Below are 19,441 nucleotides of genomic sequence, written 5' to 3' on the forward strand. Positions count from 1 at the left end.
GCTGTTTGCCTAGTGCAAACCAGAAAGTTGCTACTCATTTGTTTTCTCCAGTAATAGGATCTTTAAAATTTAATCTTTCAAGTGTTGTCACAAAAATTCCATTTTTGTCACCAAAGTCTTTGCTGCTTCTATAAGACAAGATTCTTGTTCCTTGTTAAAGTTTTAGTATTAACAGGCTTTGAGGTCCTCAGTTTTTTCATGAAGAATGGTGATTCTAATAATTTAAACAAAAAAAGAACACTAAGAGAACCCCAATAAGAACTCTTGATTTGCCAAGATATCCCTATACCAAGTTCAAATCAGTTTGCTTAGCAGTTAATTTTTTTTAAATGGCAATGTCACTGCACAAATTATGTGGTCTGATTTGATTAAGATATAATTCATTTTATTACGGCAGTAGACCTTCACCTGCGCTCTCAATGCAGCGCTCCCCAGACATGAAAGGAGCCGCGCAGTCACCAGTCAAGCAGGTAGGTCTGTAGGAGTACAGCTCCTCCTGCGCTCTCTGGTCCATCCTTGTTGGCTTTTAAAAACAAAAAAAAAATCTTGCAAGTGTATCGTGGTGTCACAAATGAATATTTTGCTGCTAACAGCAACTTCAGTGGAAATACTGATAAATCAGCATTTGTTTGTCTCTTTCTTATATTTTTTTATAGATGTCTCTGTATGATATGTTTTCAAATGAGAGAAAAGGTAAAACTCTTCCAAGAAGCAATAACCTGCTTAAGAGGTACAGTATCCTAAATTCAAACAGAATTACCTAATTGTGATTGTGTTAATTGGATTCTGCTTGTAGGATGATCCTTAAAACCAGTGTTCTCCTGTATGAAGTGACAGTAAAAAAAAAAAAAAAAGACAGACAAGTGCTTAAAACTCGCTGTACACTACTTTATATTTCAAAATGTTGAACTATTACAACATTTAACAGGCTTTGCTGAATTTGAGAAGTTGTGTATGCCTGTAGTGTCACAGGCAAAGCAAGCTTTATTAACTGCTGAAGTGCAAACTTTCTCACTGGTATTATTTCAAATCCAAGCAAGAAAACCAGCAAATGTTGATAAAAATGGAGCAATAGCAGATTCATATTGAATACTTTTACTGGGCCCACAGCTTCTTTAACCTACCTTCTATGTGATGGTTGAAACTGTAATGGTTATTAACTTGTGCTAATTTAAAATAAGAAATGGAGAATAGGTTTTTTCAAACAGTTTGCAAATATAGTTTGGGCAAATAAGTGACAGTTGTGACTTGCTCATGAAGCTGGCAGAACTGAACTCGTGCAGGGGCTGTAAGTGAGTGTGTAGGTTTCTGCCTTTCTACACTGGTCTGGAGAAGACTGAGATCAAGGTGAGGCTCCCTGAGGTCAAAAGAAATAATACAAGCGTTTGCAAAAAGCAAAGTAATTTGTTTCCCTGGCTTGTGTGGTGCTTCAGATTAGCCCCACTTTGCATTTCGGAGCAGTTTGTTTCCTCCTTCAGGCAAGTAGCCTGATGCTGGCAGATGACAGGAAAATAGGATATGTCACTTGGGCTGAATAATTGCCGCTGTAGCCATGTGAAGAAAAATCGTTTTAGGGACAGCTACAATCCAAAACAAGTGTTATTTCACACTTTGCCTAGGAAAGGACACTCTTGTTCCAGCTTGTCTGCTAACAGATACTGCAGTATAATCATAGCAGTCTAAATAAGGGTAAATATCCCTAAGTACGTGAGCCCATGGACGGACTGGTAGCTGTGGCGCTGATCACTAGGCGGACGTACCTAGTGGTAACATCAGCTAATTCTGCTTACAGCACAGCAGCTGTGTCCTTGTCACTGATGCCTTTGAAGTTATTAGCTCTTTCTGGCTGGGATTAATGTTATCAGCTGTGGGGAAAAATGTAAGGTGTTTCTTGTGGGATGCTGTCAGAATAATGTCATGAACAGACAAGGGCTTGTAAGAAGATCCTTTTGTTAACAATATGGGAATCCATCTGTAGATAGGGATATTCGTGGGTTTGGTTGGTTTTTTTTCCCACAAAACTGCAATTTCATCTGCTTGAGCTTTGTACAGTAAGAGGCTATTTTTAAGTTACAGAACCAGACACAGGGGAGTTCTGTTACATTAGGGATACTACTGATTCTGCCCCAACCAGCACAAGTCGTGCCTGAGTGCAGTGCTAGCATGGGGTGCCAGACCATCAGGCTCTGACTGATGGTGCTGTCAGAGCAGACAAAATAAGTTGGGCTGCTGCTCTCCCACAGCCTTGTGCAAACTTCCTGAGTAAACTGATCTAATGCAGGGCTTGTTTCATGCTCAATTTTTTTTTGTTAGTGTTGCAGAGGACTCGCCAGTAAAATCTTCTCCTTTGAAGGCCCCAGAACCTGTTGTTTCATCCCGAGAAAAAGAACTAGAGGTAAGGGGGTTTTTTTGGAAGAGGGAGGGTATCTGTGAATTATGGTCAACCTGCAGACCACAGTCCTTCTGTATTGGAGCAGGTGACTTGAGCAGCTCTTAATATATTACAAAGAGGTTTTGAGTAGAAGTCCTAGAATATGTTAAGATGGGTTAATGATTACCATCTATTTCTCATCTATTAGTGGAAAGATGAGGGACGTTAGAACTTTTCCTCTCATATTAATTATACCTACATGAGTGATCTAGAGCTGCTTCATGAGAATTTGGCTCTCTCCTTCACAGACTGCTCTGTATGGCAAGTTGCTGACTGCTAGACAGAAGGTAGCTAATGAGAAGGTAATTCCTCCAGCTGTCTTGGCAACCAATAAGATCCTGGTGGAGATGGCACGAATAAGGTAAAGCCAGCATGCACACATGTTGTATAAACTGAAAAGGCTGCAAGCCAAGTCACAGATCCCCTCTCTGCTTTTGTTGGGAGAGTATGCTTCGTTGGTAGCGGAGCAGCTCTTTTCCTGAGAATCTTTATTTGCTCTAATACCCTTGTAGACCACTGACTGGTGTAAGTTAAACGGTTATTGACACCAGACTTGCTTCTTCATTCTAGTTATTATTTAAATAAAATAAAAAAAAACAATCCAGATGACAACTTTGCCTGTCTTTGTATCCAAACCTCCTGTTAGGCTGACCAGTCAGAGGAGGAAGTATGTTTTCTACTAATCCTTACCTTTCTATCTGCTTCTCTCCAGTGTGCTTTAATCATTTTGGTATGCCCTTATCCTGCTAAGGGTCAGCTACGGGTCAGGATGGGTAGCTACCCTTGCATGGGTAGCTCTGTAGTGTAAAAGAATAAGCACAATTTAGTGTTGTTCTCAACTACTGAAAGGAGGGGGGAAAAAATACTTTCTTTTTTTTTTTTTCCCCTCTGTCATTGTATGAGAGAGTATTGTGGGGCAGCTCAGTTGGTAATGCATCTGAAGTGCCTTCCCCAGCTACTAAAAGGCATTGGACAGTATTCCATGGAATAACAACATACGCATTCCAAAAGTAAGAGCTCTGGGCTTATGTGCTCTTGGGAGGTAAAAGCAAACAAAGGTGCAGGTGATAAACTGATCTTGCAAAGTATTAAGCAGCAAACTTGAAGTTTTCGCTGAGGTAAAGCTTCATGATTCAGAGGCACAAAACAGTGAACTTCATTACTTGTGAAGTTGATGAGGGTACAGTAATACTATTTTTAAGTTTTGACTAATAGATCGGTAGTCCAAGCACATGTCATTCACAGACACTTGATGTTTCAAAGCATTGGCACAGGATACTTCCATGTCTTTTATTATTCATCCTAAACCAGGCCTACAAATGTTGAGAATGTGAAGAGAATTGATGGTGTATCTGAAGCAAAATCCACCATGTTGATCCCTCTCCTGGCTGAAATTAAGGACTTCTGCCAAGTACATGGATTGCAGGTATGACTTATTAAAATCCCTAGTAATTTGAAAGAGCCTTAAAGATGTAATTTGGTCTTCAGCTGTCAGATTTCTCCTTCAGAGTTAGTCCTCGTCACAGCTACTCCATCCAAGCATGGCAGTGAAACTTGCTAGTCTTGGATACAAATTGGCATTCCAATTCTGAATGTGCTTCTTGGCAATGACATTGGGACCTGGCTGATGTTCCAGATTGGTGTGGCTATCTAGAAAGTCCAGGACTTACTTAAAAAGGGCACCCATCTGTCCAGGCTGAGTGTCCAATAGGTGCCATATTACTGAGAGCTTGCAGCTAGTTATTGTGAGTTGGGGCTGGAGGCCAAAGGTATAGTAAATGTACCTTCACCATGATTTATTGGCTCATACTTGGAGAGCAGGGCTTTGCTTCCTCTAAGTTTCTTCTTAGAAGACTGGCAGAAGAGCTTAGGTTTCCTGCTGTTGGAAGTACTCCTGTTGGTTTTCTTTTCACAGTTGATTTTCTTCTGTCTGAGACATTCCATAGAGTGGCTCCTCATCAGTGACTGTGGTGAGAGACACGATTAGGGAGGAGCCATGGAGCAGGGGGATGGAGGAACTATGAAGCAGTTTTACTTCAGAGATCTTAATTTCTATGTAAATCTACAGTTAAAGGGATTTATCTAGTTTAGAAAGCAGGTAGAGCAGCATTACTACTTCTCTGTAATGCCTGAGAAGACTCTGTGGAGTTGTCTTTCTGCTTCACAGAAAGCTATTACGATTTAGGAATGGGGACCGAAAGCATTCCTGGTTTGTGTTTTCTGGGTTTTTTCCAAGAAATCTGTGTTGAGCAAAAGATTAAAACAAATGGAGTTTCCCATACTAAGCAGCAGATTGAATATGAGAGTTTGTTCTGATGGAATGGTTCTACATGTAATGAGCAATACCTAAGAAGTTGATTTGACCTGGCCACTGTTTTTCTGGTTGGCTTTTTTTGGCAAGTCCCTTGGACAATCCCATGCTTGTTTTATTAAGATGGGAGTACATGGGTAACCACCTGGACTCCTTTACTTTGTTTTTTTGTGGAACACGGACTTGGCATCTAAACTAACCGCCATAGAAATGATTGACTCCATTTATGTTACTCTGCCAGATAATGGGAGGCTGTCACTGGGATATAATTCTTCAAAATCCTTTTTATCTCATTTAGACTGACACATTCCCCATGTCTGGATCTAAAGCTCAGAAGGAAGCATCTCCCCAGAAGCATACTAGAGCCCTCTCTCCCTCAGAGCATGTCACGTATGTCCTGTTCCAAGAGAAAAATCTCTCGGTGGTAAGTCCTTCCCTGTGGAGGTTCCTTCCTTTTTGAAAACTAATGGGGGGAATACTTTGTCTAGAGGAGGGGGATTTGCGGGTTGTCTTAAATCCTCTGCCCAGGGCTGGGGCTAGGTTGCTTTAAAACACTGGGAGAGTATCTTTCCTGGCAAATGGTAGCTCATTTAACGCACCTCTATGGACCGGTCAAAGTATGAAAAGCTGGGCTCGCTGTGAGGTGGGATACAGTGAGATAAGGTACAGCTCCCTACTCAGTGAGGGCAGGGCATCAGGCAGAATTGTTGCTGTTGCTTCACTGGCCTTTGGTTTCAGTACAGTTATGCAGCATGATTTTTCTGTTGAGGGTGTTAGTTCTGCCTGTTGCTGCTTTTTTCTCTTCTCTCTTTTCCTTTATGCCCTACAGTAGTAAAGGCATATAGGAGAAACTTCCTGATCCAATAGCCTGATGGAAAGGACACCAACCATGGGGCTGTATACAGGTGTATCTTTAAGGTTAATAACCATTGAGATAAATTTCACTAACTCTGTTCTTGGTTTAGGTAGCAAATCCCTATTCTTTTCCCTATGCCATATCCATGCATAAGACTTGCATGTCAGAAAACAAGGTTCATGGGAAGATTCAATGCAAAATTAAAGTCTAAGTGCTAAGTATTATCATGGCTTTCTAGCTCAGATTTTGGAAAGCTGTGTTTCCTGTTATGAATAAAAGTTGAGGACAAGTTACCTGTCACATCTAAGTTGTGCTTAGATGTGTGTAGCATATCTAAGTGCTACAGGGCGTGTTGCTAAACTGGCATCACATGATGTGCCCTGTGAAGATGAGCCTCCTGAGCTGCTTTGACATAATTTTATTTATTGCTTTTTAATCTTACAATAGAAAACTGAAGTTGCTTTGAATTTTGCTTTGCCCTTTCCAAGAGTATGGGTAAACCTTGTCAGATAGTCCCTAACTTAAAAGTGTACCTAAGGACTCATTAACAGCAAACAGTTGTATAATTATTAATGGGTAACTTGATGCTCTGTATTCACTAGTCCTGATGATTCTATGCCCAGTGTGTGTGTTGTCTGGGGAGAAATTGGTAGAAGCTTGAAACCTGTTCTTTCGAGGAAGACAAGTAACCAGTTTGAAATCTCTCCTTGAAAAGTACAAGTTCATGTAGATAAGCTTGAGATGTTTTTCTTTGGTTTTAAGAGAAGAGTTCATCTAACAGATGAATAACAGGTGCATCACAGCTACTTAGCAGGAGACATCTGAAGCTTTGACACAGAAGTCTCATGAAGTAGGAGCTGGTTTGATGCTCTGACATAACTGTGAGGCAAGAGCATCTGTTTCCCTTGTGGCAGGAACTGCTGGGATTCAGCTACCACAGGATGGAAAGAGGCTGGTAGTCACTGTGTTGTGGTACAAGGGCTATGAGCTCTAAGCAGGCTGTAGTGAGCCTTTGAGGTGGACACACGGCACCCTTCCTGTGTAGAACCTCTCTTCATTGGAAGTAGGTTTGACCTGAGATGTTGCACTCGAGCTGAGGATTAGTAGCCTCAAGAGAAAGATGCTGTTTACAAGCTGGAAAAGAAATGGGATAAATATTAGGAGTAACAAAATGTTTTGGGGAGCTTTGCACTGCTGTGTGCCAGTATCCCCTGACTGCTTTTTGGGAATGGGAAGTTGCTGTGTTTTGAGCTTTCAGTTGTATTTCAGACACTTCTGCCATCTCAATTCCTTCTGCCTTTGTTCCCCTAGAGGACTATAAGTGAGAGTAGATCTCTGCCTCTTTCTGAAGTTGGCTCTCACCTGGTCCAGGCAATGAAAGCTGGCTACCCTGTCAACCTGGAGCAAGCAGGTTTGACTCATGAAGTTCAACAGATCATTTCTGATGTTATCCGTAATCCTCCCATTGACTCAGGTGAGCATTGCAGCTCTTATCTGAAGCTTCTCGTGACAGTGGCGTTCAGATGAAGGGAATGAAAAACTGACAGCTTAGCTGCTGCTTTAGGTGGAATCTGTCATTTCTGGAAGGCCTGTAGCTGTGGCAAGGCAGAGCATGGCAATCCCAGGGTCATTGCTTTCCTTTCAAGGTTATGTTGTAAAATAAGGCGATCATGATTCATAAAAGAGCAAAAGAGGGTAGCCCTCTACAAATCCTTTCACTCAATTGTATGGCTGTTGAAAAGATTCTGGTAACACTCTTAAATCTGTATTTACTCAAGTGTTTTTGGAAAAATCATTAGCCTGACAAAGTCTTCCTGTAAGTACTGGCATCTACAGAAAATAAGCTGAATAAAAGCCGTAGAATTTATCCAGTGCAACTTACCTGCAAGAAGTTTGGGGAGAAGGCTGAGAAGTGCAGGAAAAGCAGTTCTTCCTCTTAACACTGTCATCTGTTGCCACAGGCTAGTTTAGAGGCTGAAGACAGCCGTTTACTGACTTGTGGTTCTGAAACTAAGTGACTGAAAGTTCAGTCTTGCCCTAGTAGTTCAGTTTCTTCGGTTGGCAGAGTTTTCTCACTTGCTAGCTTTGTTGGTCTTCTCTTATTGCAGATTAATGCATCTTTTCAGCAGCAGTTAGAGGCTCAACCAGACTCTGATTGCTGTCTTAAATTTAGTGCCATGCTGGAATGGAGAATCCTAGAATGGTTCGGGTTGAGAAGGGACCTTTAAAGATCATCAAGTTCCAACCCTACCTCCCACTAGACCAGGTTGCTCAAAGCCCCATCCAGCCTGGCCTTGAACACCTCCAGGGAAGGGGCATCCACGGCTTCTCTGGGCAACCTGTTCCAGTGTCTCACCACCCACACAGTAAAGAATTTCTTCCTAATATCTAATCTAAATCTCTCCTCTTCCAGTTTAAAACCATTACCCCTCATCCTATTGCTACACTCCCTGACCAAGAGTCCCTCCCCGTCTTTCCTGTAGGCCCCCTTTAGGTACTGGAAGGCTGCTTGTCTTCTCCAGGCTGAACAACCCCAAATCCCTCAGCCTGTGTTCATAGCAGAGGTGCTTCAGTGCTCTGATCATGTTTGTGGCCTCCTCTGGACCCATTTCAACAGGCCCATGTCTTTCCTGTGCTGAGGACTCCAGAGCTGGACACAGTACTCCAGATGGGGTCTCAACAGAGCAGAGTAGAGGGGCGGAATCACCTCCTGGACCTGCTGGCCACGCTTCTTCTGATGTAGCCCAGGATGTGGTTGGCTTTCTGGGCTGCCAGTGTGCGCTGCCGGCTCATGTTGAACATGAGAACTGGCATAGCAGTATATTTAAGAAAGCAGGAAGGTTTTTCAGCCTGATTTAATATAGCCTTTATCTCAAGAGAAAATGGTTGATAGGACATGCAAGTTAGAGGCAGGCGATTATGATGTTTTAGACTAAATTTGAGGACAGTTAAGTTTGTGTGAGCATGAATGAGGCGGGGATTTATCCTATGAATTCCTGATCTGTTTTCTTATTACTCAAACCCCTATGTTGTTTTATTTTTTAGTCTTTAATGAGGGACAGCTGATGTGTTTTACAACATAAGAAAACTGAATAAGGGGCAAGAGGATTAAAAAAAAGTATTGTATTTATATTTTTTTCTAAGACACCACCAAAATTCAAGCAATCAGAAAACTTGTTCCTGCAAATATTGAACTGTATCTCATCAAGATGACTATTGCATTATTGGAGAAAGAGGATAGAAATAAATCTCAGGATGGGTCAAGTGTCAAAAGGATGTTGGTGTGGTCAGAAGGGCAGCAGGAAAAAGCAGAAGCAGATCAAGCGAGCAGGAAAGATGCCTTGTGGAGTAAAACAAAGGTTAGTAAAAAGGTATAAAACTAGTTTTGTCAAAAGAATGTTTCTTCTTTTGTGGGAGTGGACTGAAAGCCCTTTTATGTTGTTGCAATTTCCAGTAGTGCTTTGTACCTCATCTTCACAATCCATCTTTCCCTCAGCTTTTGAGTAGGACTGCCTCCCTCTCCTCCGAGACCAGTGCTCAGAGGGTTCCCCTTGCAAAGCATTGACCTAGGAGGAGGGCTGCCCCTGTGCAGCCAGCTGTGCCCTCTTAAACATGTCACATGACTTGATCTGTTCCCATGTGGGACCCTCAGCTCATCTCTGCCACAGTAAGTCCTGGACATGCAGCCCAGGAGGACCAGGTACATGATGGTCCACCACTGTAGACCATCACAACTGCAGCTTAATAGAGGCCTCGGCAGGGATGAACGCTTTCTGCTGTTGTCTAGTCCTTTAGGGATGTGGATGTAAAAGGTGCCCTGTAAATCCCAGATTTACGGTAGCTGGGACAGTGGAGGAAAAAGCTGAAATTCCAAGTTCTCCCCAGTACACAAAGCTCTGGTAAGCTGGATCCTTCATAGCCACAAAGTCCATGTTCTGCCCTTGCCTTGCTTCTATGCATTAGTACCTAGTCACCAATCTGATGTGGGAAAAGTGATTCTCTTACTGTGCAAAAGCTCTAAGATAGCAGAAAAGCCGAGAGCGTGAAAAAGCTGGAGTCAATGCCTGCCAGCAATGTCTCATAGTCTTTCATGGGTTCCTCTGTTTCTTGAAATTGATGGGTGTAGCCATGATAACAAGAAAAGTATCATGCCATAAGTCTGACTCATTGGGAAGAAATCTCAGGAAACAAGGAGCTCTTTGTTGCTGTTCAAGAGGGGCAGGCTAGTTTTCTGAGCCCTCGGCTGGCCTCTCTGTGTTTCCAAAGTCCCAGTTCAGCACCTTGTACAAAAGGCCACCCTGCACTGAGTGGCTCCTGGTGGGACTGGCAAAAAGAAATTCCGAACTAAATACTTCTGCTGCCTGCGCTAGGATTTCATGTCTTCATACAGAGTTTGGGGTTGATCGCTCAAACAGTTTTTCAGGCCTTGCCATTTTGCCAAATTGATTGCTGCATGCATCCCGGAGTGCTGTTTTGTTTCTACAATATCTATGTCCAAATCTTCTTTTTTCTGAAGTTGACCTCCTGGCAGTCCAATTGCGTGAGCTCTAATTACACTTTTTTCTGCTGCTGTTAGTTGCTGGAGCTAATAACAGGAATGACATGCTATTAGAAATCAAATTAATATTATACAAATGAGTAGACTGCTAATCCAAGTAGTCTCCATTTACTTCTCCTTCAGAAGATATCCTGGTTCTAATAATTCCCTGTAGCAAACAGCTTTTCAATTTGCTAATCAATGTTACTGGATTTTAACAACCTTGCATTACTGCTGCTTTTACAGGGTAATTTGATCAATCCGACGTTGAAGGAAGGAGCAGAGAAAACCCATCTGCAAGTGGTGCCTTTGGCTTCGGTAAACAGATGTTCTTACTGTAATAAACTCACAGTAGACTTGCCATTAGCAATACTGTCGGTAACACTGATGTGTAGTTGATGCAAAAATCTCAGCTTGGCTGTTCCAACCTGTGACCAGCAGGCTTTATATAGAAATTAGAAGTCAATACCTCTGTGTCCGCTCTGCCCTTTTTAACTGACATCTTTGCTGTAAAAGCACATTTGGAAACACAGCACATGTGAGTTAGAAGCAAGTATGTTAAGTTCTTACAGACCTGGGGGTGGAGGAAGTGTTCTTCTCCACTACAAAAAAAAAAAACAAAACAAACAACACAAAACACCCAAGTACAAGTTCCAGTTCCCTTGTGTTTGAAATGGATGCACATCACTTGCTCAAATTTTATTGTGGTGAAATGGATAAGAAATAGCTAGTGCTGTCACTGAGCGGAGGGTGTTGGAACTCTGTTTATGATTACAGTCTCATTTACTTCCAAAAATAACCCCTCCAAAACACAGTCTTTGCACTGGATCTGCTTTGTACAAGACTTAAGCTTTAATGCTGTGATGTATGTAATAGCCTGCTTCCTTACTGTCATATGGAAAGGCTGTACAGAGCATGGATGACAGCCAGCCAGGTGGCAGAGGGACAGCAGGACGCCTGAAGCCCATCACACTGGCCTCCTGGAATCAGCCTGCCCTCAATCCCGATGAGAAGGAACTGTTTGACGACTCTCAGCCGAAGGTGAGACTGCCGCTTGCTCTGTGCCAGGATTGGAGCCCAGACCTGGTGATCTGGGTGTTGACCTTTACCAAACCAAAATCCCAGCTTCTCTCTGCGTCTTTCACTGTGGTTAAAACCTTGGCCTGGATTGCCAGCCAACTTTCCTCGTTAGTATCCTTGATATAGTGACAGCATGCTGCTTTTATGGCCCTTGCTATGCCTGAATATACCTCTCTCTCAGCATCAGTCTGCTACAGAAATTTTTTTCCCCAGTACATCTTGTCAGCCATCTAGTGGCAGATGCTTCCAGTGCTTTAAGAGGACAGTTGTCTCTCTTTCCCCTTGTTGTGTGAGATTCTATGCTGGTATCATGAAGGATTTTTGCACTGGTGTTTATATAAACACAAGTGGTATGAGCATACATACAGCGTTTTTTCTAAAGGGAGCCCATGTGGCTCTGGCAAGCACTACTTGCTGTACAGCTCCCTTCAGTTTGCAGCTGGATAAGCAAAACATGATGCAGACAAATCATTACTTATGGTTTGGTCAGGGTTAGGTAAGTATAGCTCCTAAATAGCCTTATTATATCTTATTTGAATCACTAAACACATTATAACATCTTTGTGATTGCTGGTGATAGCTTCAGAGGACTTCCAGAACATCAGATCCAAGTAAAGCCACTTTGTTGTGACACAGGAACAATGTGCAATCACTGTAATGGTCTCTGCACCCTTCCTGCTTCATCCAAGCTTGGGCTGGGAGTCCTGGTGGTGTGCACACAGCTCTTGGTGCAAGCGCTGGAGCAACCTCTCTCCTGGCTGTAGATAGGTCCTCCTGATGTGTTTCCCGAGGGCAGCTTGCCAGCAGTTGTGATCATAGAATAATGTAATCCAACCCCCCTGCCATGGGCAGGGACACCTCCCACTGGACCAGGTTGCTCAAAGCCCCATCCAGCCTGGCCTTGAAAACTTCCAGGGATGGGGCATCCACAGCTTCTCTGGGCAACCTGGGCCAGTGTCTCACCACCCTCACAGTCAAGAATTTCTTCCTAATATCTAATCTAAATCTCCCCTCTTTCAGTTTAAAACCGTCCCCTCTTGTCCTATTGCTCCACTCCCTGATAAAGGGTCCCTCCCCATCTCCCTGGAGCCTTCTCCAGGCTGAACAACCCCAACTCTCTCAGCCTGTCCTCACAGCAGAGGTTTGATCATGTTTGTGGCCTCCTCTGGACCCGCTCCATCTTCATCTTGAGATTGGTTTTCCGTTAACTTGAAAACTGGTGTCTTGAAGGATTAGCAGAAATCCATTTATTTCCTTGATTTTTTTTTTTTAATTTTTTTTTTTCCAGTTGCTACTTGAAGAAGGTGTTGCACTGAAAAGAGGCATGAGCCTTCTGCTTGTAATGGAGACAGTTCATGCCTCTTGATGCCCATGATGTTTTGGGGGTAGGGTCAGACTGTGAATACTTGCCTTTTTCCAGATGTTTATTTTCTTTCAGAGCTCACATCCGCCTTGTAAGAGGAAGGTGCCTGAATGGTTTGGAACCTCAGCTGTGCCAGTTCTGCCTCCGACCCAGATGAAGAAATCCAAACCGGAGACCGGAAAAGGGATTTTTAGTTAAACATAGAAGAGAATTTTATTTTTTTTTACCTTGTGTAAAGAGCATTTTATGTACAGAGTACTACTTCACTGGTGTCGTTTACTCTTCTCATGCTCTCCTTGCATTGAGGGGAGAGGCACTCGGCTCTGGCAGCACGTTTATGCTTTTCACTGTGTGAAACCTATTAAAAAAAAAAATAAAGAAATAAACAAATCGCCCCCTCTCTGTATGCAGCCCTGTGCCTTTGAGTGCCGACCGCCGCGTCGCCATGGCAACGGCCGGCCCACTTCCGGGGCGGAGCGTGACGGCGGCAGCGGCGCGGGGGCTGCCGGGAAGGCGGCATGGCCCAATAGGCGGCAGTGGTAGGCCTGCGCCTCGCGGGTGAGGGAGCGCGCGCGGGGCGGCGGGGGGGGGAGGGCCGGGGGCCGTGAGGGGCGGCGGGGGAACATGGGGGCCAGCGGTTATGCCTCAGCCCCCCCGGTGTGGGACAGGCGCCGGGGAGGGAGCGGTCCGGCCTTGGGAGGGGCAGAGAGGCGGCCTCCCCGGGCGCCTGCCCGCCGCCGGCGTCGGTTAAGTGGGCAGCGGGGTCGCTCCCGAGCCTCGCTGCCCGAAGTGTCCTCACCTCGTGTCGGTGACTTTAAAGTTCCTCGTTGAGGTGGGGCGCCTGTGAGGCGGGTGGGTGCTCTCGGCGTGCAGCCAGCGCGTTCCCCCTGCGCTGCGCCGCATCAGTGTGAATCTGAGTTCAGAATCTGCGAAATCTGGTTCAGAAATTGTATTCTCTGCCATCACGTCCTGCCTTGGGGGTTAAGGTTGCATTCTGACCCTTTAAATCCCCAGACATCTCAGTTTCTTAAAGTCCATGCACAGGAAGAGCAGGATACAAACAACTTCATAAACAGATATTTCTACTTTCAAACATCTTACCTCAAATATCTTTCTTGCCTTTTTTTCTCCTGCCTCTCATCACAGAATTATGGATCCAAGTTTATTGAGAGAGCGAGAGCTATTCAAAAAGCGTGCCCTCTCCACACCAGCAGTAGAAAAACGTCCAGCGCCATCTTCTGACTCCTCCTCTGCAAAAAAGAAGAAAGCAAAGGTAGAACAAGGTGGCTCCTCAAGCTCAAAACAAAACACAGGTTGGTGACAGTCTCCCACTCAACAACTGTTTGGTATTTTCCAACTGTCTGCCTCTAAACTATGGTTCATTAGTATGAATCAGTCTAACTGCGAATTTTGCTGGTGGCTGTTGTCATTCTTTCTCTTAAATTGTCGCTTTTTGTTAAGAAATTCACTTGAGCAATGGGAAGAAACACTTTTGCTATCACGTATACGTCAGGCCTCATCCTGTGACTTGTTTGCTGTTACTCAGTTGGAGGAATCACTATTGCCAAAATACTATTTCGTGTGAAGCTGAGCTTTGATTTGTAAGTTTCAGGGCTTGCTGGACCCACAGGACAAGCAGTAGCAGTGGTCTTGTTCTTTTTTTTTTTATTCTGTCTTTCTGGCAAGAAAATGCATAAAACTTGGTTTTATTAGCTGTAAATCGTCGGCTATCCATCCACGAGATAGACTTTGCAACTTACATCTTGTCTGGCTAGCGTATGGTGATTAGCAGTTGTTCTTGTTTTACTTGGGAGCTAATCCTTGTTCATGAACACCAGGCTTTGGTAGGTTTCTGGCTGCTTTTGTCAGAAGTTCTATTGTTTCCCTGGGATGATGGCGCTGATAATGTGTCTGTCAATATCAAGTAAGCAATTAATAAAGCAGCACCGAAACAGCGTGAGCAAATGAAAAGTGCAGCACCTGGAGCAGCAAGGAGAGGATTTGTGTGCACACAGCAACATACTCTGTGTTCGCTTTCACTGTGCGAGATGGAGAACTCGGGGAGGGGACTTTTCAGTTATCTGAAAGTACTGACAGTTCATGATGCACTCTAAAGGTCAAATTAAATGTTAGGAGTTACTAAAACACAAAATACCCTGTTGTGCAAACTTCTTGCATGCTGCATGCTCATATTTTGAATACCATGTGTGGTTCTTTTCTAACTCCAAAAGAAACAATAGAGCTAAAAACAGCAGAGAAAAACATCAAGGACGATGGGAGGAGTGGAACATCTTTTGTCTGGGGGGATGAGTAGGGATTTTGTGTGTGTATCTTCAGCTTCTCAGGACACCAAATAAAGTTATCAGCCAGACATTTTAAAATAAATCAAGGGAGGCGAGGTTTCCATCAGTCCCTTTGCCACGCTTTCCTGTTTAAATAAAATGAAATTCTGCATGGAATATCCTAAACTGCATATCCCGAGTGAGAGCGGTTTGCTGGGAAGGAGGGATGGGGAGGCAGGAAGAGAGCAGACAGTTCAAATGTGAGTCTGATCTGGAGGATCTGAGTAGATATGTGGCCAAGCAGCAGAGCTGATAAAGAAAGTGTCAGTTCTTTTCTGTGATTTTTGTGGTTTGGGTATTTCTTTAAGTGTTTTTACAGTTGTCAAATGATTAGCTTACACAAGTAGGAATGTGTGGCTGTGAGGAAATATGCTTTATCTTTTACACTGCTGGCTTCATTCCAGACAGCATCAGAAAGATTTCAGGGTTTCTATAACATTTTTATCCCGAATGAGTTCAGCCTCCTTTCATCTTCCCCTGGACAGTATTTACTAACTACTGCAGAAGCAGCAAAGATGGAAGGAAAATAATGGAGAGTGAGCAGACCAACCCTCTCCCTCTCGTTCTTAGGAACTGGCTCAGAACAAGTGTTCAGACTGGCAAGCGACTGAATGGGTTAAGCAGCCACAAGCAGCACAAGTCCCTGTGGTGCTGCAGAGTCGAAGTCCTTTGCCTCTAAACCCACTTTTTATTTGAATCCCCAGATTGCTAGGTGCCTGTCAGGATATGTGTGTGTCAGAGATGTGTCTTGGGGAGGTGGATTAAAAACCTGATGTTGAAGAACCCCTGTCCCACCCCACGAAAGAAATGAAAATTACGATGATTGGTCCTAGTTTTGTTATGTAGTGACCTCAAAGACGATCAATAATGTCACCCTGATTATGTGTTAGCATTGATAGTCCCTGGGTGTGTAGCGCCTACAGGTCTTGTGATTCTATGACTCAGAGAACCTGCCCTTGTCACTTTTTGGGGGAGCAGAGGCATTGAGATCATGCTAATCTTCAAATGACCACATAGCTAAATCTGGCCTGTACATGAAGGTCTGTTGTAAGCTTTCCAGCAAGAATAGTTATTACTATAGTTCTTTGAAATCATTATTCAAGCAAGTTAGTCAAAAAAATCCAAAACTGCCTCGTGTTTAGTTCAGAATAGTAACTAGAAAATAAAGGAAATTGATCATATCTGTTTATTTCTTTTTATTGATCAATAGTAAGTTGTGGCTGAGATCTTAGTCTTTATCTTAAGACCTCTAGTGATCTTAGCCAGCGGTAATCAAGAGCTGAAGTATCCAGGGGCTGTTTCACAACTTAGTGCACATGTGGGAAAGAATCGTCCTGAGGCTCTAGGGCTGGGCAAGGGGAGATCTTTGTCTTCTGTTCCTTGGGCAGACACCCAGCCCCCCCCTTATAGATCGGTGAAATAAGTAGCTGGAAGGAGTCCCAAGATTTTTCCTTGCCTGTGCTTCTCAGGAAGGCATAAGAACACGAAGCCAGCATAGCAGAGGCTAGCCATGTTATTTCCTGCACACTGCCTTCTTGTGTGCAGTGATGATGAGCGTTTTGTAGCAACGCTGCAAGTGGAAAGCAGTCCTATTGCCATTCAGAGTGTTTGCTTTCAGGAAAGAGGCTTGTTAACTAATTCAGTGTGTCCCGGTAGCTACTCTTGCCTCTCTGGAGCAGGACACAGGTCTTTCAGGGCTGACACTGTCAAATGCAGCAATAGGTAATGAGGCGTCTACCCAGTGTCCCTGACAGCAGAAGGCATTAACAGCACTAACGTTGTCTTCATCGTATGTCTTGGGGTGAATCCTAAATTGTCTTGTACCTGGGACCGGCTTCCATTAATTGTGCTTATGGTTTGATTTTTATCTAAAAGCGTTCTCTGCATGTGGGACTGGTACTGGCAAAACGTCACCATAACAAGTGTATCTGGGATGAATGGTCACAGCAGTAGTTGTGTGGTTTTGTGATTGCAGAAGGGACCTTGCTCCTCCAGGTGAATCGTTGGACTAGCTGTGCTGGTTAGTAGTGGCCTGGCTCCGTCTCACCAACCAGGAAGAGCACAAGTTAAATTAGCAAGTCTTTCAGTGTTTCCAGATCTTCTGGAGCTTAGGCATACTGAACCTGATAGAGGGAGTTTATATATATATTTTTTTTAAAAAAAGGACAATAATTATAGGTACTTGTCATAGCACAAAGGTATTTCTGACATGGATAGGCGGCGAGATCAGTGTTGTAGCTTACTTGTCCATTTGGCCATTAGGTGGGGTTTGTTTCCCTAATGACAGGAATATTATTTGGGTTTTATATTGTTAAATGTCTTGTCCTACATGTAGCTTTGGTCTGGGACATTTCTCACTGGCCTGCTTCTCTATGAGTTCAGGAGAGTGAAAGACTTAGCAGGCACTGCTGATGGCCACGCTGCTTGATGCCATTATTACACTTGTAATGTGTAACTGCAAAACTTTTATGGTTTTAAAAACTATAGATGCAACGCAGCTACAGAAAAAAAATCATCTGGAGAGCTAGAGGTGTGAGTATTATGTGTGAGCTCTCTGGGATGCATCGGCAGGCTGATGAAGCAAGCTGAGATTCTCTTGTGCAAAATGAAGGCACTTCTTGCTGTGCATCCATCCTGTCGGCTCTAGCGCAAGGCTTATCCTGGTGTGGCCTCCTTTCTGAAACGTGTTGACACCTGAGAGCTGCGCAAAATTATTGTCGTTGGTGTGGGTGGTCTGCAACCCATCTGCTTGTGTTTCTTGGCAAGAACTCATTCAGTTCCAGTTGAGCTTTGAAAAGTTAAGATAGAAATGATATATCCAGCATGTCTGATTTCCTGTAGTGTTGTGGTTACCATAGAGGCAGCAACCTTGGGGCAGAAAAATGGCCCTGTTTCTTCTAAACCATAGCACCACTACACTATGCTTTTCTGGAAATAGATATTCTTAAGGTAGTGCATTAGTCACATCTTGACACCCAGTTGTTGTTAAACAGGTTGAATGTGACGTAAGGGGAGAGGAGTTCTCTGCAACTGGAGAAGGGGAGGAAGAAAGGGTCACATTGTACCACAGGAGGGTAGAAAGGATAGAAAAGACCATTATAGGGATACATTTCACGTTGGATTACTTTTCTTCCCACCACCCTCTCTTCTAAAATCAAGAAACCGTAATAGAAGAGCTGCCGAAGGCAGGAATTCACATAGGCCTCTCCAGTCTTGTGGGATCTCTTACCATTCAACCCTCCTATCTCACAGCTTTTTTCTCACCCCTTGTATGTTTTTCTGTCTCTGTGTGGTTGACCTCGGCAGGAGGACACTGCTGTGTCTTTGTACTATGTACGATCAGATTGTTAAATGTTTTTATAAACATTTTCTCCAGTTAAGCAACATAGTTTTATGCATGTTAGGCAACATTTGTTTCTTCAGGTAGACAAAAATCTATGCTAGTAACTCAATGTAAACAACAAAAGTTCATTTAAAAACAAAAATATTTTCTTCCCCTGTAACATTGCAACAGATCATCCTTCTGCTAAGCACTCAGAAAGCCTTTGCCAGTTATTCAAGTTCACATCCAGAAATAAAACGATAACCATTGCTATTATTTTTAAGTACAAAAGAAAAAAAGCATGTGACTTGCTCATTCCTAAGGTACAAGAGGCTTCATTCAAGGTGTTAAACGTTCTTCAAGTGCTGATGCTCAGTCCTTCCTACACCACCTCTGTTTCATGCTTTCTGAAGCTGTTCAGCATTGCTCTAACAGGATTGGGTTCATTCTCCAAGTCTTTCACAGTTTTATTTTTCACACAGCAGCAGCAGTCTAGCAGTTCATAGAGGAAAGCCAACACCACCAGAGAAACTACAGTAAATATGAATATGATCAGAATAATAAAGCAGGCAGTGTTCCAGTTATCATGGAAAGGGTAAATTTTTTGCACTTGAAAGCCCAGATACTGGGAAATGGATGTAGTCTCATTCCAGTGGGTGGTGTTGAGGGTTGCCATTCTTGAAGAGTTGTCTTAGCGTGCTCGCTGTCACGGATTTGGGGGCTGAAACAGAAAAACAAAGCTGTTGATCACTCTATTGATCAAGAACATGCTGTGATTTTTATCCCAAACTGTAAGAACTTAAGCTCAGTCTAAGTGCTCACACCTCCTACAAACATGGATTGTTGCATACTCGTATTTGCTCAGAAAAGTGTCAAACTCCAAATGTGCAACTTTGTGATTTGTCTGGAACACTTATTTCAGTGACGACTGGTCCATGCATGCATCATGTAGTGTAAGTTATTCTGGAATGAGAGAGCTTTGCTTCTTTATTTAAAATATATACAAAGGCAAATAAGATAATTTTCAGGGTACACAGTGGTTTCGACAATCTGTCCATCGTTAGTCTTGAGGTTGATACTTACATGGCATGAAAGCCCTCAGCGCTCTTGACATTCTTAGAAAAACAAATCCGTGTACTACCCTCCCATATTGAGTGATTAGAAGGACTTACTACATGTTAATGTAACAGGAGTTTGTT

At 43.4% G+C, this 19,441-nt stretch overlaps 3 protein-coding genes across 7 annotated transcripts in view; 2 read left to right on the forward strand and 1 right to left on the reverse strand.

Moving 5' to 3' along the window:
* Nucleotides 1-12,979, forward strand: part of WRN (WRN RecQ like helicase) — a 45,243-nt gene extending 32,264 nt beyond the window's left edge. Inside the window, exons 25-35 of one of the 2 annotated variants that reach the window (XM_074154559.1) lie at nucleotides 398-470; nucleotides 657-730; nucleotides 2,314-2,395; nucleotides 2,680-2,792; nucleotides 3,743-3,857; nucleotides 5,041-5,166; nucleotides 6,910-7,072; nucleotides 8,743-8,957; nucleotides 10,382-10,453; nucleotides 11,039-11,176; nucleotides 12,654-12,979. In XM_074154559.1, coding sequence (XP_074010660.1) covers nucleotides 398-470; nucleotides 657-730; nucleotides 2,314-2,395; nucleotides 2,680-2,792; nucleotides 3,743-3,857; nucleotides 5,041-5,166; nucleotides 6,910-7,072; nucleotides 8,743-8,957; nucleotides 10,382-10,453; nucleotides 11,039-11,176; nucleotides 12,654-12,776 — 1,294 coding nt within the window. In that variant the 3' untranslated portion in view covers nucleotides 12,777-12,979. Of the gene's footprint in view, nucleotides 1-397; nucleotides 471-656; nucleotides 731-2,313; nucleotides 2,396-2,679; nucleotides 2,793-3,742; nucleotides 3,858-5,040; nucleotides 5,167-6,909; nucleotides 7,073-8,742; nucleotides 8,958-10,381; nucleotides 10,454-11,011; nucleotides 11,177-12,653 lie in introns of both variants that reach the window. The other variant, XM_074154558.1, reaches the window with a different exon arrangement.
* A 67-nt stretch (nucleotides 12,980-13,046) lies between these two features.
* Nucleotides 13,047-19,441, forward strand: part of GTF2E2 (general transcription factor IIE subunit 2) — a 40,424-nt gene continuing 34,029 nt past the window's right edge. The window contains exons 1-2 of one of the 4 annotated variants that reach the window (XM_074154268.1): nucleotides 13,047-13,117; nucleotides 13,725-13,891. In XM_074154268.1, the coding sequence (XP_074010369.1) occupies nucleotides 13,729-13,891 (163 nt within the window). In that variant the 5' untranslated portion in view covers nucleotides 13,047-13,117; nucleotides 13,725-13,728. Of the gene's footprint in view, nucleotides 13,137-13,724; nucleotides 13,892-19,441 lie in introns of those variants that run through there. The other 3 variants (XM_074154269.1, XM_074154267.1, XR_012463454.1) reach the window with 3 other exon arrangements.
* On the reverse strand, nucleotides 18,625-18,918 carry SMIM18 (small integral membrane protein 18). Its single transcript, XM_074155171.1, has one exon. It carries the CDS (start codon nucleotides 18,916-18,918, stop codon nucleotides 18,625-18,627), a length of 294 nt encoding a protein of 97 aa, XP_074011272.1.

Source organism: Numenius arquata, chromosome 10, assembly GCF_964106895.1.
Source record: "Numenius arquata chromosome 10, bNumArq3.hap1.1, whole genome shotgun sequence".
Taxonomy (NCBI): Eukaryota; Metazoa; Chordata; class Aves; order Charadriiformes; family Scolopacidae; genus Numenius; species Numenius arquata.